Raw genomic sequence first — 25,723 nt, forward strand, 5'->3', positions numbered from 1 at the left:
AAACAAGATATTTTATTGGAATAACTACTAAACAATGGAGTACTAAAGGGATAATTTAGAATTTTAGAAATTAAATTATAAATGGAGTATTCAGAGAATTCATATGTTGTATTAAAAGTTTAATATTTGAATTTGGAAAATAAATAAAATTCCACAATCACTGAAATGCTTACTTCTTCAAGGGATCTTCTCGGCTGTAAAGACTTGAGAAGCTTGTCTCCTGGCCTTGAAAAGAAATTTTAAAAAATATTAATAGTAAGGGAGAAGTCAATTAATTAAAATATGTATTAATTATATAATACAAAAAAATCTGGAATTTTTTTCAAGATAATGAAAATTCCTTAAGGAATATTACAACTTCAAATTTAGGAAATTAGGAAAAACATTTTTAAAGCCAAGCCATTAAAAAATTAAAGAAAATTCCAGATAAAGATAAAACACAAAGAATTAAAAAGAAAATATCACCTTTTTTATGGAATAATGAATCAAAAGTAAAAATTCTGGCTCAAAGTTGGAGAGAGGTAAAAACAGAGAGAAGGAGAGATAGAGATGGGGCTACAAAAGCAGAGAAACACCACCAAGGTCTCACTTTCCAAGACCAGAAAGATAACAGCTAAATAAAATGTGTAGCTAGACTCCATGATACTGGGTCGGCCAAAAAGTTCACTTGGGCTTTTCCATAACATCTTAACCCCACCTATGATGTCAAAAGTTATCTGTATATTGGTAAACAAGCATCTTGGTATTTTATAACAGTTAAAATTAACCTCTAACTTTATTCAGCCAAATTAATGATAGGGTGAAAAAAATGAATGCAATTTTGGTATTTAAGTCACTGCAAAGAAACCTCTAATGCATCATTATTAAACTGAAGAACCTCTTAAACAGTCCTTGCCTTTATATCCCAAGTTGTGATGCTGAAAAGATTACTCTAGCTCTATCTCTCATTTCTAACAATTTTAGTCCTTCCCCTCATGATCCTATTATTCTTCATAAATGCTCCTTTCTACTGCTCTATCTCTTCTCTCTTTAGAGGGAAACAAATGTGAAGTACTCTAATAGTGACATTTTTTTTTTTCTTTAAGATTCGAGAACTGTGCATTTTCTAGACTTGATATGCTACCACATAGCTTCAGTTTACACAACTGGAGGGTTTCCAATTCCTAGGAATTCTTCTATAATGTACTACTCATCACTTAAATGCAAGGGATAAAGAGGTAACTGTACTGAAGTTAATTTCTGGAATTGTATACATCCAATAAGTAAGTGTATGTGCCCATTAGAGTACTTCACTCTCTCAACAGTGTGATATATATATATCTCCAATAGTTCATCCAACATATCCAAGTGCCTAACACAGAGCCTCAGGAATCACTAGAATCACATTTAATAAACAGTAATTATGAGACTAATATGAGTTAGAACTCCTTGGATTAAGTTAGTTTTTTCTTACCATATATGTTGCCATTTTTCATTACTCCCCTGACATTAAAAATTAAATTATGTATTATAAAATTAAATATTTTTTGAAGCTCCAAGTAAAATATTTGACAAAATTAGGTACCATTTGAAATTTAAAGATGTCCATTCCAGAAATTAAATGACATACGAAATATCTTTGCCAACCTAATGTTACAGAATGAGGTGTTAGGAGTTAGCTAAAAATTTTCTCCTCTGAAGTTCAACCTGTCCAAGCGTCACATAATAAATATTGAGATACTTACAATTTTCTCCTCTGAAGAAAGAACACCCTCTACTGCCACTATCTGGTACTGCTTATGTTTTAAATTCCCCACAAATTTCCGAAGTTGCTTGACACTGCTAGCTTCCATGTCTTGTTTTAAGAGTTTCTGCATTTCTCGGGAAGCACATCCAGGATCAAATACTAGTAAACATAATGTTCGGTTTTTTCTCTCTTCAATTCCAACAACTGTTTGACTATGACCTATCAAAAAATCAAGTAAGAGGTGTGTGTATATATATATGTGTGTGTGTGTGTGTGTGTGCGTGTGTGGTATCTACCTATATGTACAGCTATATACAGATATAAGTTACTCTATATACACACACACACACACATAGACACACTATATACACTTTCTATATATAGTGTGTGTGCACATGTGTGTTTATAATATAAATACAGTCAGTCCCTCTGACATATAGGTTATCTGAGTTCTTTCAGTTCTAAGACACTTTCAGTTTTCTTTGTTCAATTTTAGTTTTCTAAAGGCTTCATGGCAAAAAATTCTACTTTCACTATGCCATATATTTTAGTTTTTCTTTCCTAATCCCATAGTCCTTCTTATTCAAATTATCTCAGATGAATGGAATTGAAATTTACCTACTGAAGAACAAAAACTCTAATGGTTCCAAAAGGTAAACAAACGTCAATTTATATATACTAGAACTTCAATGGGAAGGGCTTAAACTTTCTAGCTTGTATCCTAAACAATGAAATTCCTAGTATTTACTTCTCCTTCCTCCTGTCAATCCAAATCATCCATTCGACAAATTTTATGAAATATCCACATGTCAGGCACTATTCCATGCAGTTAGTGATACAAAAGCAAACAAAACAAACACTTCTGCCTTCACGGAGCTTACATTCTAATAGGAAGTAATTCTCCATAAACAAGGTAAATAGGTAAAGTTTATATATATCATGTTAGATAAAGAAAAATAAAGCAGGGAAGAGGGATAGGAAATGCCATTGTTGGAGGGGGGTAGAAAAACAAGATGAAATTTTTTAAAAGATGGTCAGGGAAGGCCTCACTGAAGTGAGGTAAAGCCTTGGAAAATGTAAAGGATGAACAATAAAGAGAGAGTGAACCAGGTGTCCCTGAAGATACCAAGGATATCATCCATTACTGGAATGTATTATGATGACAATATAGCTCTAAAAATCAGAGTAATGTCACAATACTCCTCTCCTCCCATTATCAGAATCTTAACGTATCCTAAAGCAAAAGCCAATTACCTGTCATATAAAAATAAATTGTCTTATAAGTTATACTTAGTATCTGTAAGTTATACTAACCTTGATGCTGAAGATAGATAGGAGGTTTAGATGTACACAGTACTTTTGTACTCCCTTCTCTCTCTGAAGAATAGTAGCTCAATATCCATTCGAATAAGCGAGGGTGTGTACCCAAAGGGCCAGTTGACTTGTGAAAGTCAACAATACGACACCTATAAAAATAATTGACAAAATGGATTATTAAAAAAATTTTTTCATCAATGGAGTTATAAAATACAAAAAATTCTTAATTTAGAATTAATTTTATTTCATCATCATTTTCTTAAGAAGAAATAAAAATTTTATTATTTATCTGAAAACTGCTATTTTATGAGGAAATAATTTAAATAACTTTTAAGGTTGATGACAGATATAAAAGTTACAAAAATTTTCTGACATACAAAACTTCCATTAGTAGTAAATGAGGATCATACTTGATTTTTAAAAGTCTACATATAACCTGAGACATAGGGACTTTTACTCCAAAGTCTCTAAACCTGATGATCAATTAGAAGCCGACATCTAATTATAATTCCTCAACAGCCATTTGAAGCTATCAAAAATATCCTAAATATTTTTCCTGTCAGTTCTCTCAAATTTCAATAATAGACAAGAAAAGAATACCTATAAAGATCACAAAAAACCTGTATGCACCCCCATCTATACATCTATCTATCTCCTATTTGGCAACAGACCGTGGTGGTATTGTTTCCTCAAGAGGAAGTCAACCATGAATAAACCAAACTATTTTAACCAGGAGCACTGTTTACACTTCTCAACAACTATTTTTAAAAAGGTCGAATATAAGTAAAAGCAAATAAAAGCTTTATTTTCACTTTAAAATATAGCACAGATATCCTATCTTTGTCTCTCTTGGCCATAAAGTTTCCAAATACACCAAGATTAATGCTGATAACTTTCAACTGATTACTACTGAGCTTTAAATGTTGAAATGAACTGCTGGAAAAACTATCAAAAAGAACAGTGCTTTTGAGTTAGCAGTTGACTGCAGGCTTAGATTTCGAATGTGAATAGTATCCTACAGATTATAATTCTCAGACAGCAAAAGAAAGACATTTAAATAACTAATAAGCAAATTCAGGGTATAGTAATAAAAAGGCTTTACAAAAAACTAAACTTTTTCAGGTGCCAGGAAAACAGCTGGATACATCAGGTACTTAAAAAAAAATTTTCCTTTCCTTAAAAATTGCTTAAAAGCTCAAAACATGATAGTGTATATAATCTGAAGGTGGGAACAGAGTGGCAAAAAGGAAAAGGAAAAAAAGAAAAAATAAATTTAGAGGGCATTAAAATAGTCATTTCAGTTTAATAATTTGAGAAAGTTATTATACACATTCATTTTTCTATTTAAAATTTAAGAAATATTTTTACTTCTGAATCAATTAACATGATAAAAATGATGTAAAACACTGGCTAAATTACTTAGAAACAAACATAAAAGGAAATACAGAGTCATGAAGCTTAAGGCAAACTTTCCATTAAAGATGATCATAAGCATCTATCTCCGATGCCTCTTGAAAGCCGAGGCCCGCCAATCAGCTCTTTAGTGCCGCATTCTTCACTTTAGGAACAGACAGCTAAGGATTTTTTTAAAGGTAGAAGAAAGCCTTCCAAATGGAAAAGACTAAAATAAATAGACATGAAAACAATTTAACATGGAGGATACAGAAAAATGCAAGGAATAGAAAAAAAGAGAATGTTGGAAAAAAATTTTACAACCATAAAAGAATATGATGCTATGAAATTACCCCTTAAAATTAAAAACATGATTGTTAAAATAAAAATTTCAATAGAGTAGTTGGGAGATAACGTTGAGTAAATTTAGATAGTAAAACAAAATCAAAGAAAGTCAAAGAAGTTCAGTGGCCAACTAACAGGAGTTCCAGAAAGAAAGATAAAGAAAATGGAGGGATCATAATTATCAAACAACAGTTAACCTCTAAGCTCTTACTACATGCCAGTCATAGTCCTAAGGACATTATTATCTCAGTTAATTATCACTACAACTCTATGAAGCAGTAACTATTTACATGTTCTTTTATCAATGGTGGGACTAGGACAACAAGTTAAGTCATAGATCTAGTAGGCAGAAAGCTAGAATCAATTGTAGGCAATCTTACTTCAAAAAGTCTACGCTCTTAATCACTATACTGAGATCTTATAGCCTACAATTCCAGATTCAAAAGGAAAAACAAATGCCCAACACAATGAATCAAAGCCCCACATCCAATGGTGAAATTTCATAGTATCGGGGCTAAGAAAAGATGCAAAAAAACTTCCAGAGAAAATAAATAGGTTATACACAAAGGAACAAAAATCAAATGGCAGCTTACCTTCTCTTTAGTAATACTGATTGCTAGAAATCAACAGAGTAACAACTTGATCTGATTTGAAAATGATTTTGAGTTAAGAATAATACAGCCACACAAACTATCACTTATGTAATAAGACTAGGTACCCTTTCTTAGAAGGCTAATAAATTAAGTGTTCAAGCAAAAGAGAGTAATCCAAAAAAGAGAAAGGCATGGAATCCAGGAAAAATCCAGGATCCAATTCAAGAAAACAGTGAAGAAATGCAACATGATTAGAGCTGTGGAAGGGATCTAGAAGGCAAATAATCCAGACTAGAGCAGAGGAAAGACGGCTTCAAGAAAAAGGTGTCCAGGAATAAGGAGAGCCTCAGATTTCATGATAAGTGGAGTTTTTGGAAAAATTTGACCAGGATGCAGCCAAACTGTAAAACGGAAAAGGAAAGGCAATTCTTCACTCAAAGAAAATTTTAAAAAGCTTTTCAGGAAAGATATAAAATCAGCAATGAATAATATTTACACAGTCATGATGTAAACTCTGACTTTAACTTAATAAAAACTGAGATTTAACCATAGTACAAAAATTGAGGGGAAACAGATGGGAGATATAAGGAGAATGCAATAGACAATGTCTAAAAGTGACGCACCAAGAAAAAGCCATGAAAGCGTATTATTTAAAAACAGTGGAAGTGACAGCTGCCTCTGAGAGACGGGACTTGAGAATAGAGAAGAGCATGAAATGGGGAATGAGTTGCTGGTTTTCACTGGTAAGTCTTTCATTTTAATGCTACTTAAATTTTATTTTTTAACTATCCCTTTGATAAAAAAAAACCCACAATAACAAAAATTTCCCAGATATGACAATATCATTAACTTGGTTTTTTAGGTACATACTTTATCCTTAGGGAGGTCAGAAGTGTATATACTTCACATGCTCCAATCCAGGCCTTTGTTCCCTGTAACCTGTTATTAAGTTGAGAGGCACCTTGGGGATCAAAACCTTCCTTCCACGCATCTTCAATCATAGACTGAATTTTTGGAATACAAGGAACTGACATACCTAAAATTATACAAAGCAAATATGTAATATGACAGTTAGTAAAGTACTGAATAATATCATTTAGCAGTACACCATACATTCTACAGGAACCTACAGTTTTTAAGCCACTATTTCTTTTTTTTTTTTGTGGTATGCGGGCCTCTCACTGTTGTGGCCTCTCCCGTTGCAGAGCACAGGCTTCGGATGCGCAGGCTCAGCGGTCATGGCTCACGGGCTCAGCGGTCATGGCTCACGGGCCCATCCACTCCGCGGCATGTGGGATCTTCCCGGACCAGGGCACGAACCCGTATCCCCTGCATCGGCAGGCGGATTCTCAACCACTGCGCCACCAGGGAAGCCCCAAGCCATTATTTCTGACATCTTCTACTGTATCATTTTCTCTTCCTTCAACCAGAATTCAGGTTTTTAATGTAAATATGCACCAAAATACATCTTTATTAAAGCTATTAATTGTGCCTACTATATATTAATTCATCCCACATCAAATGTACTTTATCAGATGATAAGTTCAGGGTATCGTATTTCACGTACCTTTCAAGCAATCATCATAAGCATCATTTTGCAATAATGATGAAAGCAGCATTTGGAAATTTCTGTAACCACAACCCCAACCTTTGTCACCAAAAGATGAATGAAAGTGATCCACTACTGTAGAAAGCCACACACGCCTCACATCTGTGGCAGCACTCTGATAATACCTATAAAGTGCTTCCATAATTCCTAAAGTGAAAAAGAGATTTAGAAAGTTTAGAGGGATATCATCTTTCTATGGCTGTCTCATATATTTGCAATATCAATCTCTTTCTCAAGGGCCACATCTAAATCCTGTCAATTCTATCTTCTTTATCTTTTTACTGATATAATCTTGGTTATTGTCCTGCTTATTTACTACTATGCAAGTTTCCTAATACTAGCATATTACTTATTATGCTGAATTGAAACTGTTTGCTTCCTTCACTTCTGCATCTCCAGGGCCAGCACATAAAAGCACACTGCTGAATGAATGTTCTTGACCCCCCATTTTATTATACATTCTGCTGGATATCATTCTTTCTGAAGCTCAGTCCTAGTCAATTTGCTCTCAATTTAAAAACTTCAATAGCTTCCTATTACCCATGGAATAGTTTTAATCCATGGTATATTAAGCCCACAGCAAGCTATCCTCTAACTTACCTTTATTTCAAACCACTCTTCTTGCCACAATTTTGGCTGTGGCCTAAATGAACACATTAAACATGATTTTGACCATGGAGTTTTCATTCAATTACAATATTTACTAAGCACTTTTAATATACTTAGCACTATGCTAAGCTTTGAGGATACAAAATATTATGACAATATTCCTTAAAGTCTCCTGGACCCAGATTATAATAAGTGCTATAGCATGAATAACAAGGTGTTAGGACAGGACAGGGTACATCTGATTCTATCCCTTTCCTCCTTCTAGTAACTCTCCCTATATTTAAAAATCGTACGGATACCTTCAGAAGCAAATGCTACAGTCTTTGTAAACACTTCCTGATTCCATAACCCCAAACAAAAAGGTCCTCTTTTTCTGAACAATCACTACATTTTACTTGTGCCTCCTAGGTACTGGTCATATTTCATGGCAGAATACTATAGTTCTTTGTGTATACTTTACAGACTCTGGGAAGCTTATTGGCAGGAAAATCTTATTTGGATAGCCCATACTTTCTCACATAGAACATCGCACCAAAAAGGCAATCACTAAATGCTTTACTTGAATGAAGATTATCCTATAGGAAAATGGGTTTTTGTCTTTAAGAAGGCAGAGTCAATAAATCAAAACAATTAAAGGAACCAAGAGTTGTAGCTGTGCTTATACTATGAAGGAGAGAAATATAGACCATTATAACCATTCCCAGGAAACTTAAAAAGATTAGACTCACGGTCAAGAAAAAGAACAATTAAAATGCTATGTAACTGAGTACTAAATGTTGTAGCATGGAATGGGTACTCTAGGAATTCAGAGAAATTAATGTGAGATTCAGTATCATAGACTTTGATAAAGAGATCAAGATTTCAGAGACATTTAAGAGTGAGGTGGAATAATAGAAAAATGGAAAAAAAAAGTAATGTACATTCTAATATACTTTGGCATAGTTATTACTAACTCAATGGTGCCTCATTGTGTAGGTAATACTGTCCTAGTAACCACATCATATCACTTGCTTTTAAAGGAAAATTTCCTCATAATTAAAGTTTTTTATTTCTTAGCACCTAAATGTTTTTAGATATTTTCCAAAATGAATCTACCTTCTGTTAAATTATATTCTATTCTATATAGAATACAGAATGTTAAAATAATGAGACTCTTCAACTGAGAGCAGCTTCAATTAACATCTGCATAATTAACAAAAAATAAAAATTTTGCTTGGAAGTCTGGATTTCCTGGATCTGGATTTCTTTCTCCTTCCCAAGGTTAGGGAAGTTTTCAGAGAGCCAGTGTCTCCTGAAGGGGAGCCTTACACATGGCTGGTGTCCTGGTTTTTACGCCTGGTACCCCAGCTTTCACAGCTGCCACCCTGACAGTTTGATTCTGGTGGCCAGGAGGGCTTGCATTCCTGGGTCTCACAGGACTATGGCAATCAGGAAGACGATTCTTAGAAGGCCGCCACCTCCAGGGCGCTGCACAGACAAAAAACTGAGGCATATCCCCAAGTCTTTCTCTGAAGGCAGCCTCTTTCTTTGTCTTAGAGCTTCAGCCTGGGGGGAAAGCTTCAGGATTGGCACTTATCTAGTGGACTAGGGAGCTGCTCTCAAGGAACGAAGGCTGTGGATGCCACCTTGGCATTCTCCCTCTGCCTTACTCCAGCTAACCAGTAACTTCCAGAAAAGAGCCCATACACTTGTGTGCAATTTTTGCGATTGTCACCCAGGGGACACTGCCATATCACCTGGTCAGCAGGCCTTATACTAGCAGTCCAACAGGACTGTATATATTTGCATACTTTTGAAAGCTGTTGCAGCCATTATTGAAAACAGTATGGAGGTTCCTCAAAAAAATAAAACTAGAACTACCATATGATCCAGCAATTTCACTACCATATGACACAGCAAGCCAATGTGTTATCAGAAGAAAACAAAAACACTAACTTGAAAAGATATATGCACCCCTATGTTCACTGCATAATGGTTTATAATAGGCAAGTATAGACCCTAAGTGTCCACTGAAGGATGAATGGATAAAGAAATTGTGGTACACATACATACATGCAAAGGAATGCTACTCAGCCATAAAAGAGAATGAAATTTCACCATCTGTAACAACATGGATGGACCTGGAAGGTAATAATGCTTAGTAAAATAAGTCAGACAGAGAAAGACCATAAATTAAAGACAAGTAGAAGTTCTAATATTTTCTTCCTATATAGTTATCACTTATATGAGGGATCTAAAAAATAAAACAAATGAATATAATAAAACAGAAACAGACTCACATATATAGAGAACAAATCAGTGGTTAACCAGTGGGGAGAGAGAAGGAAAAAGGGGCAAGATAGGGGTAGGGGGTTAAGAAGTACAAACTACTATGTATAAAATAAATAAGCTACAAGGATATACTATATAGCACAAGGAATATAGCCAATATTTTATAATAACTTTAAATAGAGTATAATCTAAAAAGTATTGAAATCACTATGTTGTATACCTGAAGCTAATATAATACTGTAAATCAACTATACCCCAATAGAAAAAAAAAGAATAAAAAAAATTAATGTAACAACAACAAAAAAAACAAAATGAGAAGAGATAACACACACATACATACAATGGAATATTATTTAGCCACAGAACAGAATGAAATCTTGCCATTTACAACAGTGGAGGGACCTTAAGGGCATTATGCTAAGTGAAGTAAGTCAGACAGGGAAAGACAGATACTGCATGACCTCTCTTACATGTGGAATCTAAAAACACAACAACAAAACAACAACCACCACCACAACAAAAACAAGCTCATGGATACAGGGAACAGACTGGTGCAGGATGTGGGGGGATGGGAGAAATGAGTGAAGAGATAAAAAAAATCTTTAGCACCAAATCGATTACTTCTAAATTTCAAGGTAGCTTATAAAAAGGACACAGTATGCTACAGGGCAGTGTTCTTCAATCTTGTACAGATATATTTATTTTAAGTTATACATACACTTCTATATTCTCCAGTAACTCTAAAACATATGCATAAACAGAAATTAAAGGATGCCATAAATTAAAGACAAGTAGAAGTTCTAATATTTTCTTCCTATATACCCTAATGCATCATATTACACATCTGCTGGGAAGTCCTATCCTGTATGGAAACTTTCTGCAGGGAGACCCTTGAAGTAGAAAGACAGCCTTCAGAAACAGACCTATGGATATATGAAAATATGACATATGTGTTACAAATACATGGAGACAGTACAGATTTGCTAAATGGTACTGAGATAAACAAGCAATAACAACTTAGTATTGTAAGTATCACCATAAATAAGGGAAAAAATTAGATCCATACCTTCTCTTTCTCTCACTCAACTTTTTCCCTCCTTCCCTCTCCTCTCACACAGACATATGCACAAATAAATTCCAAGTTGATTAAAAGTCAAAATATGAAAAGGTATAATTTTTTTTTTTGGTAATGGCTACTTTATTTTATTGTATATTTTTGGCAACACCACTTGCAGGATCTTAGTTCCCCAACCAGGGATCAAACTTGTGCCCCCTGCAGTGGAAGTGCGGAGTCCTAACCACTGGACCATCGGGGAATTCCTGAATATGAAAAGCAGGCATACATTTTTCTTTTGTTTTGTTTGTTTAAATTTTAGTTTATTTTATTGAAGTATAGTTGATTTACAATGTGTTAATTTCTACTGTACAGAAAAGTCAGCAAAGTGACTCACTTATACCTATAATATTCTTTTTCATATTATGGTTTATCACAGTGAGTTGATTTTTATGTGCTATAATCACTTCCAGTTGACATAAAAAAATACCATGATCTATGTGAAGGAACTATCTTTCTAAAAAAATATATACTTTTAAAAAACTTTTTATTTTATATTGGAATATAGCTGATTAACAATGTTGTGATAATTTCAGGTGTACAGCAAAGTGATTCAGTTATACATATACATGTATCTATTCTTTTTCAAATTCTTTTCCCATTTAGGTTGTTACATAATATGGAGCAGAGTTCCCTGTACTATACAGTAGGTCTTTGTTGGTTATCCATTTTAAGGGTATAAATATTTAAAGACAATATAAAGGGATATGTTTATGATCTCAAAGATGGGGGAGTTTCTTAAACAAGACACTTAGAATACAAATAAAGGGAAAGATTGAGAAATTAGATTATATTCCAATTTAAAGTTCTGTCTAATTGAAGACACCATGTACAAAATTTAAAGGCAAATTATAGATTTGAAGAAGATACTTGCTCCTCATATAATCAATGAAGAATTAGTATCCTGAATACTTAATGGACTTCCAAAAATCAATAAGAAAAGGCCAAACAACCCAACAGAGAAGGGAAAAAGGAAGGGACTAGGTTATTTACAGAAGAAACTAACTCAGGAGTAATCCGAGAAATACAATTAAGAGATGTATCCTCCTCTCATGCCCTATTAAATGGCAAAAATTAAAAAGTGTCACGATACAAAGTATAAGTCAGAACACACTGATGCTAATGTAGATTACAACCATTTTAGAAAACAACTCCGTAATACCCTTAACAAAGTTAATTATGCAAATACCCTTTAATCTAGTATTTCCAGTCTGGATGTTAGAGAAACTCTTGAGGGGGAAACCTGTTCACAATTTGTAGGAATAAAACACTGGAAACAACCTAAGTAATACAAGGAAATTCTATACAGCAATAAAAATGAATGAAGTACAGTTATAAGAATCAATATATTTAAGCAAATCCAATTAAAGCATACATATTGTATACCAATTAACATGTAGTTTAAAATATAAAAGATTATGTATTATTATGGAAACCAACATATAAGATAAAATTATTAAAGCATATATGAGACTGATAAACACCAAATTCAGGATAATGATTCCCTTTGTGGAGGACAGAAATCAGAATGAATGAGGGATATGCAAGGGGTTTAAAATACATATGAAAGGGTTTACAGCTTTAAAACATTAAATTTCATAAAAACTGGGTGGTGGGAACAAAGCTGTTTCCATATAATTTGTTGTTTTTTTAAACTATACTAGCAGATATGTTAAAAAAAATGTTAAAAACATCAGGAAAATTGGCATTCTTTGGAACAAGGCAGATCTGATTGTGAATACCAGCTGGGCCAGTAATTAGCTATGTAACCTAACCTTGGGAAAGTAATTTAACCTAAGTCACAATGACCTCATCCAGAAAAATCTAACAGTACACAAGATTTTTCTTTTGAGAGTTACATGATACAATATATATAAAGGTCTTATTATCTAAAACTGTACTGAACAATACGGTAGAAATTATTTACAGGTGGCTATTTGAACACCTGAAGTGTGGATTGTCCAAACTGAGATGCCTTGCAAAGTAAAATACACAATGGATTTTGAAGAATTGCAAAATATCCCATTAATAGTTTTTAATACCGATTACATGTTGACATATTATGGACATGCTGGAAAAATATTAAAATTAATTTCACCTAGTCCTTTTTATTTTTTCTAATGTGACTACTGGAAATTTAAAATTATTTATGTGGCTCACATTCTACTAGACAGCAATTGTCTAGAACATAGTAAGCACTTAAAAACTTTTCTAAAAGGTTTGTTTTCAAATGTCAAATAAACTGACACAATATAAAAATGAATTATTTTTATGTGAATTATTTACTGTAAAAATAAAAGTTCAGGAGTTTTAAAACAACAAACAAAAAATTACTTGAACACACAGTCTCACCTAAAACTATATAAACTATGGGTTATGAAAATTAAGCAAAATTCAGATAATTCTGATTATTACTTCAGTGATGTATGGAATATTAAAACCATGATTTGGATGTTTAAATACTCACCAGAAGTTTTTGTTTTTCCATCATCAATACCAATAGCTAGTGATTCCATCATATCAGCTTTTCTTCTATGAAATTCAGATGGATGCATTCTTCCCCTATTTACTTCTATCTCCATATTTCGTAGCTGCTGCTGTTTGTACCCTCCAGAATTATTTAAACCATATTGTCTCTATTGAACATAAAAACAAATGACTTAATTTTTATGTCCCTTTACATTAATGAGGATGGAAACTTCCCACTATTTTTTATATCTGGAAATACATTGTGAAACATTCTGGTTTATAGACTTTTATACAAGTCAACTTAAAAGATTTTTATGAAAAATAAATCACACACACAAAAATCCCTAAGTTAATAATAGCCTTTCTCTACAAACAACCATCATGGCAAGAGACTTGTTTTCCTTGTAGTAGGGAAAGTAGAGAATCCTGTCTTCATACTAATGGTACTGTGAAAGGCAGATGAGTCCTGACCATACTGCTGATTTTTTTCAAGACAACCTGTCAGTACTTGTTATTTGGTTCCTAGGCTAGTCTACAAAGGCCTACTTAATCCATAGTTGATTCAGGTATTCATTCTATGTAGTGAATGAACTATGTTTTTGCACCCTGACAATATGTTAAAACAGCCCCTATGGAAAACATTTCTGAGATCTGAACAAGTAACCTGCAAACTTACATAATAAACTCCCTTAAACACTGAAAGCTTTGTATTGATAAATGTTTCAAAATTATATAAGGCAAAGAAGACTTAGGAAAAGCCAACTTTCTTTTCTCCTCTGAATCCTGGTGGGAAAATAATTTTGCAAATAAATGAATCATGAATGAGAAAAATAGCCTAAATTAGATATTCCAAAGGAAGAATAGCCATGTCTAAGATACTGGAGGAAAAAAAGTCAGAGGTCAAATAAGTTCAGGAAGATTATGATATGTACAATGCATATTAGTATATTAAAGGCTTTGAGAAGACCCCAAGTACACAAAACTGTTTAACTGGACACTTTCAAACCTATTCAATCATAAACCCTTTTTACTCATACATTACCCTATTAGCACATAGAAAAAGAACACTTAAAATCTCTATGAGCATTATTAGCACAGATGACATCATAGTCTACAGCAAATTAGGTCTGAAAAAAGTAGAAAAAGCTGTTAAAATTTTTAATGCATTAAAAATATAATCGATGTTACCAGTTTAGTTCAACAGATACCACCACTCACCTAAAAAAAATGAAGTCTCAAACATCATCAAAAAGCATTTTCCATTAAAAATGGTTCTTTCTAAATGCCTAAATTGCAATCACTAAAAGAATTTAAGACTCAGGAGACATTAATTCTAAGTTTCTGTTTTAAGTACCAATACAAACACTTAAAATTCTGAGTCTCAATTTCCTAATTTTCCCCATCGACATAGGTTTATATCCAGGCTTTACCATTTAATACTGCCAAACCCTGAGCAAGCTACTTAAGCTACTTAAGTACTTTGTGTCTCTATTTCTTCATCTGCTGTTAAAAAAAAAAGTCTAAAATAACTTCATGGAGCAGTGAAGATTTTAAGATACTTAATATGAAGTGTTCACCCTAGTACATGAACAGAATGAGTACTTATAAATGGTGGCTGTTATGAACTATAAAAAATATATGTAAAAAAATATTTTCTATAATAAAGACAAAAATAATAGGCTGAAGGCTCGATAGCATGTTTGAAAAATAAAAACTCTAACCAAACCAACAAAATATAATTGCTATTAATCTTTGTACCTGCAGGTTCTGAAATTCTTCCATTTCCTGTCTTGATTCTTCAGATCTCCTCTTTCTGTCTTCTTCTTGTTGAAGCTGTTGAGCAAATTCTAGATCTCTAGAACACTGGACTCTATCCATACCTATTATACATTTTTAATGTTTAGAATAAAATAACTACTGAAATAAAGGCTCACTTATGTTAATACATATTTTTTAAAAGGAGTAAATGCTATTATTTTGCCATTTATTCATGACTATGCTGTCACAGAAACACTGAGAACAAATCTAGCAGAACTTGAACTACTTCTGTAATGGTATAACCTCCACTTAAATCGCTAATACTTGCTGAGTGTTTAGGCTGTGACAGGCACTTCTCATTAATTACCTCATTTGGATCCTCATAACAACCTTAGGAAGTTAGGTATTATTATCTACTAAGGAAACCAGAACTTAGAGAAATTAAGTAGCACCCTTGAGTAGTGCCCCTTATTAACACAAATAAGGCAGATTGGTTTTTAAAAGAAATACTAGGGGGGGAAAAGGAAATAATAAAGAGGGTAAAAATATAAGTTTGCAAAGTACAGATATTAGATCGTAACTTAATTACAGCCTGACCCCCAAGCAAATAGTATAACTATGGAACATCTTGTCCTTTTTCCTCTCTACCCAGTGTCCTACAGATCCATTAGTGAGTGTCTTCTGGCCAGCATCTCCTTGACCTCCCAATTTGATGGTTTAATTATGTATTTGAATATTCTTTCTTTCCTTTCAAATCTCTCAGCCTCTGCTACACCTTCCTAATTGGTCCCTACTTCCACTGGTAGAAATATGCAATTCAAAACTGATTCTTAGCATACTTCTGAAGCTATCAACAGTGATTCACTCAGACCATATCTTTCTCTCATTACCCACTACAGGCTTACAGAATAATTTATGTACCCATACAAAGCTTATCATAAACAAAATAAGAAGTATTAGACTCTCAACTTCAGAGATTTATGCTTCCACAGTAATTAGTAAAGAACCACCACAGTAGAGAACTGTTCCATCTTTACTCCAGTAATTCTCATCTTTGTATGAGGCTGAGTGAGCAGGTAATGCTGTCCCTGGACATCACTAAGTGGTACTAGGATCATTGATAATGAACACTAAAACCCCCTGCATTAACAGGAGATATCTATGTACCTTAAGAAACTGAAATCCAGTAGAACACAACTGGTTTCTCTTTAGGTCTACATTATATTTTGTTTCAATGGAATTGTGAAAATCATATAGGATCTTTCCACTTCTAAGGCACCCTCATGATTACTTAATCAATGCCACTATTAAAAATAATAGGGGACAGAGGAAAACTTTAGAATCTCTTATAAAACTAGTAGGTGGTAATAAAGAAACTAGAAGAGTATCTGAAAATGCACTTGAAAAACTTTTAAGTCTCATAGTTCATATTCTTTTTAAAATTATATGTGCCATATGGCAGCTTCCTGGTTCATAAACAATTTTTACTGACAAGATGCTAAATTCAACTACTTTCAGCTGCTGAAAGAATGGCCTCAACTTATAAATCAAAAAGATTTTCTAAATTGTACAATATTTCACTATCTTCTAAATACTGATGTTCTAGGTCAAAACCCTGGATTCATACCCCTAGTTCAGTTGTTGGTCACAACAGTTCATCCTTTATAAATCTTCTGTGAAAAAACTTCTTAAAAAAGTTGAAGTGGTATTAGAATTTTTTAAGGGATGGATTTTTTTTTAACCTATGTGGGTTTTTTTTCCTTCTATAACACTAATCTAAAAAGTAGATAGTATCCTAGAAAGTAGAAATTAAATCATGACATTCTTATCTTTAAGCATACAGGCATACCTTGTCCAAAGCTGCTTTCTTCCAAATGCAAGTCAACATGTTCTTGGAGAATATGGTAATTTGTACAGATGAGCCCACACATAGGGCAGTCATAGAGTGGCTGATTACAATCTGTATTAGAGATATAATTTAGTTGGTTTGATTTTTAACACCTTTAAATTTTTCACCCCAAGTCAAAGACTCTACTACCCACTAACTTTATTAAATAAGTAAAAGCTCTTTGTAGTTGGATTTAAAGCAATTTTTCTACTTCTAGGGTCAAGATGAAAGCCTGAGCATAAGCACAAACCTCTTACAGTAAAAGAAAATATTAATAATAAACATTTAGCTCCATAGTCAAAACAAGGAAAGAAAAGTAAAAAGGAAAATCAAATGGTAAGTAGAGGCCAGTTCAGATATGGCCTTTGGGGGCTGGATTCTCAGTACCCTCCAAACTGTGTGGTGATGTGCAGAATTCAAGCATTCAGCAAAAAATCAGAACACTGGGATCAAATGCCCTAGTTGGGAGCACGCCCAAGACAGAAGAAATGGTACCTCTACAAGACCAAGACCTGGCTGATACTGGGTACAGAAAATGTTATTATGTTATTAGGGAACTGCAAATTAAAACAAGATAACACGACACATATATTAGAATGACCAAAATCTGGACCACTGACAACACAAAATGCTGGCAAGGATGTGAGCAAGGGGAACTCTCATTCCCTGCTGGTGGGAATGCAAAATGGTACAACCACTTTGGAAACGTTTGGCAGTTTCTTATAAAACTAAACACACTGTTACCATATGATCCAGAGTCATGAATTCCCTTGTATTTACCCAAATGAATTGAAATTTTCTGTCCACACAAAAAACTGGTACATGGACATTTATAGCAGCTTTATTCATAATTGCCCAAACCCGGAAGCAACCAAGATGTCCTTCAGTAGGTGAACAGATAAACTGTGGTACATCCAAAGGAATATTATTCAATGCTAAAAAAAAAGAATGAGCTATCAAGCCATAAAAAGACATGGAGGAATCTTAAATGTACATTACTTAGTGAAATAAACCAATCTGAAAAAGCTACACACTGTATGATTCCAATGATATGACATTCTGGAAAAGGCAAAAATATGGATAGTAAAAAGACCAGTGGTTGCCAGTGGCCAGGGGGAGGGAAGGATGAATAGGTGGAGCACAGAGGATTTTTAGGGCAGTGTGACTATTCTGTATGATACTAAATACTAAATGGTGGGTTCATGTCATTATACATTTGTCAAAACTTGTAGAATATACAACATCAAGAATAAGCCCTAATGTAAACGATGGACTTTGAGTGATATTGATGTGTCATTGTAGATTCACTGATTTTAACAAATGTATCACTTGGTATGGGTTGTTGAATAATGGAGAAGGTTGTGAGGATAAGGGGACAGTGGGTATATGGGTCATCTCTGTACTTTCTACTCAATTTTGCTGTGAACCTGAAACTTCCCTAAAAAATAGCATTTTTTAAATTTCAAAAAATGAATCTATGCACTCTCCTTAACCTTTTATAGAAATTAACTCAAATGAATCAGACTTAAATGTAAAATTCAAAACTATAAAACTTATAGATGATAACGTGGGAAAGGTGACCTTGGGTCTGGCAAAGAGTTTTGATACAACACCAAAAGCACAACCCATGAAAGAAGAAATCAAGTAAGTTGAACTTCATTAAAAGTAGCAAAACTTCTGCACTGTGAAAGGCACTGTTAAGAGAACGAAAAGACAAGCCTCAGACCAGGAGAAAATATTTGCATAACACATTATCTTATAAAGGACTTGCATCCAAAATATATAAATTACTCTTAAAAACTCAATGGTATCAAAGAAATACATGTTTCTAAATGTGTATGCACCAGTAAAAGAGCCTCAAAATACATGAAACAAATCCTAATAGAGCTGAAAGGAAAAACAGACAAATATACAATTATAATTAGGGACTTCAATTCCCTTCCCAAAACTGGTAGAACTGCTAGACAGGAAATCAGCAAGGACATGGAAGATCTGAACACGATCAAACAACATACCCTAATTGACAAATATAGAACACTCGACCCAACAATTTTTTCCTCAAGTGTCTATGGAACATGTGCTGAGATAAACCATATACCATACCTTAGGCCATAAAACAAGTTTCAAGAAATTCAAAAGAACTTAAACCATAAAGTTTGTTCTCTGATCATAACAGAATCAAACTAGAACTTGGTAACAAAATCAGACTCCCAGACAGTTCAGATGCCACTGGGCTGGTGGTAAATAAAAGAATGGCCTCTGCAAACTGGACTCTGAGTGTATTTCTCCTCAGAAAGTTTCTAAAACTATTTTCAATGTAGCTGAAACATTTATTATTTGCATCAAAACTCTTTTCCATTATTGTATTTTCATATTTTAATAATGGCAAATGAACAATATTATAAACAAACTGAAAACACATTTGTAGTGATCTCATTTACAAACCAACTTTTGGGACACCACATATTAAACTGAGACTATTGCTACTTACTTATTATATAAAACGAATACTTTACCTTCCAATGGAGTGTCTAAAAGATCGGCATGCTCTGTTTTCACATGAGTTTCCATATCTTGACTACAACCTTCTATTTTTCCACAGAATGGACATTCAGGAGGACTATACACTGCTTCATAAATTGATCCTTTAATTTTGGTTCGGTCAGACTGTTTTTCCTTACTTTTCAGGAATTTTCTAGATTCAGTTAAGTTCTCTGAATAAAAGCCTTTATGTTTTAAAATACCATTGTTAGGCGGGCCTTGAGCTGAAATTTTCGGATGATTAGATGCACAAGCTGAATGAATACTTGAATTAACTTCCATTCTACACTGTAGGGTGCTGTCCTTCCTGCTATTGCAAGTTCCATACTGTACTGTATTAATCCTCTCAAAGTTTTTTTCTAGTTCATTTTGCTCAAAATGAGCAGTTTCAATATGAAAACACATTTCATCATAACTCACACCTGACAACTTGCAAAATGGACATGTAACTTCATTTTCCATGTGAACAATTAGGAGGTGAGCCTTCATGTCTGGTTCTGAGGTTACCGTTTCACCACATATATTGCAAGACAGCATGGTACAGCAGGTAACTAGAAAAGAATACAATATTATTTTAAGTTAGAAAGTAGGAGTTGGGGGCTTCCCTGGTGGCGCAGTGGTTGAGAGTCCTCCTGCCGATGCAGGGGATGCGGGTTCATCCAGAGCCTGTGCTCCGCAACGGGAGAGGCCACAACAGTGAGAGGCCCACGTACCGCAAAAAAAAAAAAAAAAAAAAGAAAATACATTTTGTAAAATGATTTCGAGCAATTATATTTGTTATTTATAACTGGATTATTTAGATGAAGAAATTTTCAATGTACTTACTGTTCCTCAAATACACAAATTTATTTATAAATCTCAACCAAAATTTCACTACTGTATTTCAAGTTTATGGTTTCGATAAAACAAAGGCAATAATAATGCAAATTAAATAATTTTTGAAAAATTTCAAAAAGTGTGTCTCTGGACTGAGGTAGAGAAAAAATAACGTTTATAAACTTGCCCAGGTAAAATAAGTCAAGTAAGAGAAAACAAAGAGAAGAAACCTTATCAACTGATATATCTAAATACAAAACTTTAAAATTATTAACAATGAATTGGGTAAATAAACAAATCTTTATAATAACAGTTAAAGAGCTTTACATATATCAAACCAATTCAAGCACCATTATTATCATTCTATATGGAGGACACCCTGGCTCAGATATGTCACCAGCGCCAGAAAATGGTTAGCCAAAATGCTAACCCAGTCACGCTCCAGAGGCTGTACTCTCCACCCAAAAAAATAAAAGCAGAGTGAGCATAATAGAAAAGAGCACTGATTCCAGAGGCTGTACTCTCCACCCCCAAAAAATAAAAGCCGAGTGAGCATAATAGAAAAACAGCACTGATTCCAGAGTCAAAGAGAACTGGATTATAATCTCAGGTTTCATAATTTTAGGTGAGACATCTCACCTCCTTGAGGTTCGGTCTACAAAACGACTTGTACTAAATCAGCAGTCATTTCTGGGTTTTACGGACAAATAAAGTACTGGCTACTGACACAAAGGTGATTTTGCTAAGAAGTAATTTTCAAAAAGCAATCACCGTCACAACCTTTCTACTACAGACTACCGTTCAGTTAAAACTATTCAGAAAACAAACAGGAAATGAAAAATAAGGAAACTATTCCCATCATTTAAATAAATGAAGCTTTCTAAGAACTCCCAACTTTGTCCTTTTTTCCATTTCCCTTCAGATAAGTGAAAACAGTCTCTGATTTTAGATGAAAATTCTCCCAAACCCCCAGTGGAAAGAACGTCACACGCAGAGAAGTTTCTACGTTGCCCGAGCTGGGACACAGCTGGACGCAGAAGGATACGCTTCAACTCCCCAACACTTAGATCACAAGGGGATGAGAGATGTACGGAGGCCGGCGAGAGGTGCCGGAGCCTACCCAAGGGTCTGTGCCAGCGTCCCGGGCCAGAACAGGAAACCAGCCCCGATACTAACTGGATCAAAGCGTTGGGCCCAGGGAACTAGGGCTGGACGGTCACTTCCTACCGGCCTGGAGAGTCGGCCACAGGCCGGCCACACTGCCCTCTGCTTGGCTTCGTCTTCGGAGGGCCCAGAGACTCACGGTGAACCGAGAAGAGAACGAGGGACTCCGAAAAGCTTCAGCCTCCAGGAACGAATTCAAAAAATCTCTTATTCTACTCCCCGGAAGGGAAGGACTCCCAGCATGCACCGCTCCACGCTAATCTGGGTTGTAGTGCATTCTGGGAGTCGTAGTCTTTTTGCACCTCCCCGACAAGGTTCCGACGCCTAATTTACGTCCTAGGGCATTACACGAATCCACAATACCCACTATCCAGGGCCTGACTGAGTAGCACTCTATTACGTTATCAATAAAGGGCTTATAATGCTACAGTGTGCCAAACTCAGAACTATGGAGGATGACAAAGACACGTTCTTGCCTCAAGGTTACAAGATAACGCTATCTTGATCCCTGAATTAAAAATATGAAACAGCTCTTGGGATTTAAAAAATACAATAGCAGAATTTTTAAAAAGACATCAATGAAGAGCTGTAGGATAACACAAAAAATTTCTCAGAAAAGAGAACAAAAAGAACAAGAGATGGAAAACAGGAGTTTCTTCGGGGAAGGAATCTTGCATATTCTGTGCCTAACACTAGATGTAGAAAAGTCTGTTTTCAATACTGCTTGTTCAACCCCAGGATGGATTACAAGGCTATATATGTGTTATAATAATTTAGAGTACTTTATCTGGAGTTATTTATTTAATATATCAGTGACTACTTTTTTGTCAAAAATCCAGATGTTACAGAATCCAAAAATTTAAATAAATAGCTAACTGAAACCCTTGAAACGAATGAGCGGAGAGAATGTAGGAAGGAAATAAAGCTCCATGAAGTTAAGAGTTTTATCCGTTGTGTACACTGTTGTACCTCCAATATCAAACAATGCCTGGCACAGATTATGCCCTCCATCAATGTACCACGTTGTAAAATGAACAAATGAATGTGTGGATGGATGGATGGGTGAGCAAACCAACGAATGGGTGAATGAAAGACTGAGAGCTGGTACGGAGGACTAGGGCACTAGGACACACTCCTGCAACGGCAACCGCGCCGGGTTAAAATCCCGGAGTCCGGGCAGGAGCCGGCTCCCCCATGGGTGGATGCAGCTGGGGCGCCCGCTTCTCTCCGCCCCCTCTGCTGGTCAGTGCCGCAGCCGCCGCCGCCGCCGCGTGCAAGGGCTTCTGGGAGGCGAGCCTTGGGGTCTCGGGTGAGGGGCGCAGGAGGCCGCCATCTTGAGTTGCGAGCCTGGTCTCTAGGCTCATCGCTAGGGGCGGAGTGGTGACCCAGCTGTTACCGCAGCAGACGCCGCAGCTGGGGACTGGAAAGTCGGAGCGCCGATTGTGCCACATTCATAGGTAAGTAGGAGTGACACTGGACAGGTTGGGTGAGCCTCGGGTTTGGTCCCTTTGGGAGCTACTAGTTCCTGAGGCCACTGTTTTGATCTACCCCTTCCCCTACAAAGGGTTCAGGACCAGGCCAAGCCGGGATTTTCTCAGCTTCCCCAGTGGGAGAGATTGGTGGCGGGGGCGTGGCAGCCGGACCTTTCTCTTGAGGAGGCTGAGTCGCGGGGATCACTGAGCCTCTCCGAGAGCCGGGCTGGTCCTCTGAAGGAGCTTCAGGCAGAGGATCTCATCCTCTCGCCGTTCTGCTCCACTGTTTCCCGGTAGTTCCTTCTTTTGGTACATGGTCTTGTCAAACGTTGCCTGTCACTTCTGGGGCTCAGCAGTCTGTCCCGCGGCTCAGCTTATTAGAAGTTTCACCGTGTCCAGAATAAGGCAGGTTCGGTCCCAGGGGCCTACACATGTTAGGTCGCACCCTCTACCTCCACGAGCTGCCCTCCACCTGGATGCAGGTGCCAGGAAGGGCTCAGTCCTGACGCGGGCGAGCGTGGCTTAGATGCTTCTCTCTAATAGTCGGCCAGCTCACTTCCAAGATGAAAATTTAATCGTGTCTCCTCAATAATGCATAAGAGATGAAAGGAGGTGAAAGCTGTTAAACGGGATATTGATACTTCAAAAGAATATGACATGGGCATTAACTCTTCGGCTTTTTGAACACATTTTTTTTTTTTTTAAAAAAAGCCTTCTGATTTGAGGTCTCTTAATTACAACATTCAGTGATTTATATTTTGTAAGAAAGTGACTTTCCCTCTTGGTAAACAAATGGCTCTGTCCTTTAGATCTTCTGGTTGGTGCACTTTCCCCTTCGTACTGATCTTGTAATTTTACTAACAGCCACCCTAGCGCCTAGAAATGGAGGCTTTATGGAGACAAGAAATTCCGTTAATATATATTAGAAAAAGTTCGGATTCCAGTTGCTTGCCAAACATCAGCAGTTTTTCAAAGAGCAGAGTGAAAAAATAAGCTTATGACTGAAAAACAATTCCTCTGGCAACTTTACAGTGTTTGAATAGCATTTCTTATATTTAAAATAACTTGTATGAGACAGCAGCCTTTGAAGTACAGTAGTTATTTAAGCTATAATCCAGAGAAAGAAACAATCCCCTTGGGTGAGGCCCCTTTAAAGATCATTTTCCTTGAACTTTACATCCCCTTTGAAGCAACTGCAGTGAGGATGGGGATGTTAAATAAGAGACAAGAAGTTAGTACTACAGAAGAAAAAGGAACAAATGATGTATGAGTTGTTGGGGCTAGATTTTATTTGGTTAACATTTATATTGAAAGGTTTTAATGTCATTGCCTAGACTGATGGTATTAAGGAGTGTCTGCTGTGTGTGTTGGGAGGCACAAGGTGATTCAATGAGATGTGGGGAGAAAATATTAGAACTTCTGTTTGCTTACCTTTTAAAACTACTCTGTTTCTTAAAAAAATTTTCTATCTGTGAATTTATAATGGGATAATTTATTAAGCTAGTAATACATGTGTATAAATAAACATATTGAGGATGAATTCCCAAATGTATTTTGTGTACATGGAATTTCCGAACGTATTTCGTGTACATATATGTGATCAAAAAGTTTAGAGGCCAGTGGCCTAGAAGATGCCTAATGTATAGGTGGTAAGTATATTAAAGAGGTTTATTGCTGCAAACATTTCATTTTGCTAAGATATTTTATACTGTTGAACATAATTCAGCAACTAATGTTGAAGCCCAGTTTGCTCTGTCGTGAACTCTGATCTCTGTTTTTCCATTCCAAGAGCCTAAGCTTTTATTAATGTGACAGAATTTTTATATATGAAGTAGAGAATAATGCTAAACATTGTTATTATTAAGAAAGTTAATAATAAAAGTTCAGAGGCACAAAGTTTTAATTCCTTGTGAAGTCTTCAGCCCATTCCATTCGACCTTTAGCTCTACCACTAATGAAATTTCTCTCAATATCTTTACCAGTGACCTAATTATCAAATCTATTGCTTCCTTCCTATGGTACTTGGCTTATTGTAGGCACTTAAATTTGCTGGATAAATCAATGAATGAACAAATTGGGTGACCTGTTTTTAGTGCTACTACAACTGAAATACTCCTTTATCTTTTGAATTCCCTTCTTTTTCATGACTCTTACTTTCTTCTGATCCTCCTATTTATTTTTGGTTTCCTTTGCTCTTTCCATTTTCCACTGAAATGTGAATATCCTTAAGATTTCTCCTTTGGGCATCTTTCTTTTATAGCTCTAATGCTCTTGGATTATCATTCAGCACTCTTCTCCTGAGTTTTGACTCATTTTTAACCATCCATAAATAAAAGCCTTCTGTTTGTGCCCTATGTACTGTAAATTTAACACATTTAAAAATTAAAGTCACTGTATACCATTAGAATGGCTACAATTAACAATAACAAAATTCTAACAATACCAAGTGTATAGCCAGGATACAGAGTAACAGGAACTCTTATATGTTGCTAATGGGAATGCAAAATGTTATAGTTACTTTGTAGTTTGGCAGTTTCTTATAAAATGCGAATCATACGCTTGTCATATTATTCATCAGTCCTACTCCTAGGTATTTACCCGAGAGAAGTGAAAACTTACTTTTACACAAAAACCTGTAC

At 35.3% G+C, this 25,723-nt stretch overlaps 2 protein-coding genes across 10 annotated transcripts in view; one reads left to right on the plus strand and one right to left on the minus strand.

The window, feature by feature from the left end:
- Nucleotides 1–21,863, minus strand: part of ZUP1 (zinc finger containing ubiquitin peptidase 1) — a 52,218-nt gene extending 30,355 nt beyond the window's left edge. For 3 of the 8 annotated variants that reach the window (XR_010836265.1, XR_010836266.1, XM_067011702.1), the window contains exons 1-10: nt 21,625–21,863; nt 19,608–20,183; nt 17,053–17,163; nt 15,204–15,325; nt 13,444–13,612; nt 6,941–7,129; nt 6,244–6,409; nt 3,041–3,192; nt 1,725–1,945; nt 174–225 (exon numbers count right to left, since the gene is read on the minus strand). Coding sequence is in view for 6 of the 8 variants with exons in the window: in XM_067011702.1 (XP_066867803.1) it covers nt 178–225; nt 1,725–1,945; nt 3,041–3,192; nt 6,244–6,409; nt 6,941–7,129; nt 13,444–13,612; nt 15,204–15,325; nt 17,053–17,163; nt 19,608–20,169 (1,740 nt within the window). In the remaining 2 variants the exon portion in view is untranslated. Of the gene's footprint in view, nt 1–102; nt 226–1,724; nt 1,946–3,040; nt 3,193–6,243; nt 6,410–6,940; nt 7,130–13,443; nt 13,613–15,203; nt 15,326–17,052; nt 17,164–19,607; nt 20,184–21,568 lie in introns of those variants that run through there. The other 5 variants (XM_067011706.1, XM_067011704.1, XM_059082961.2 and 2 more) reach the window with 5 other exon arrangements.
- Nucleotides 21,864–22,883: 1,020 nt separating this feature from the next.
- The window catches only part of KPNA5 (karyopherin subunit alpha 5), a 43,953-nt gene continuing 41,113 nt past the window's right edge, over nt 22,884–25,723 (plus strand). Inside the window, exon 1 of one of the 2 annotated variants that reach the window (XM_059083333.2) lies at nt 22,884–23,069. The gene's annotated coding sequence lies outside the window, so the exon portion shown is untranslated. The remainder of the gene's footprint in view (nt 23,070–25,723) is intronic. The other variant, XM_067011708.1, reaches the window with a different exon arrangement.

Source organism: Kogia breviceps, chromosome 13 (genome assembly GCF_026419965.1).
Source record: "Kogia breviceps isolate mKogBre1 chromosome 13, mKogBre1 haplotype 1, whole genome shotgun sequence".
NCBI lineage: Eukaryota > Metazoa > Chordata > Mammalia > Artiodactyla > Physeteridae > Kogia > Kogia breviceps.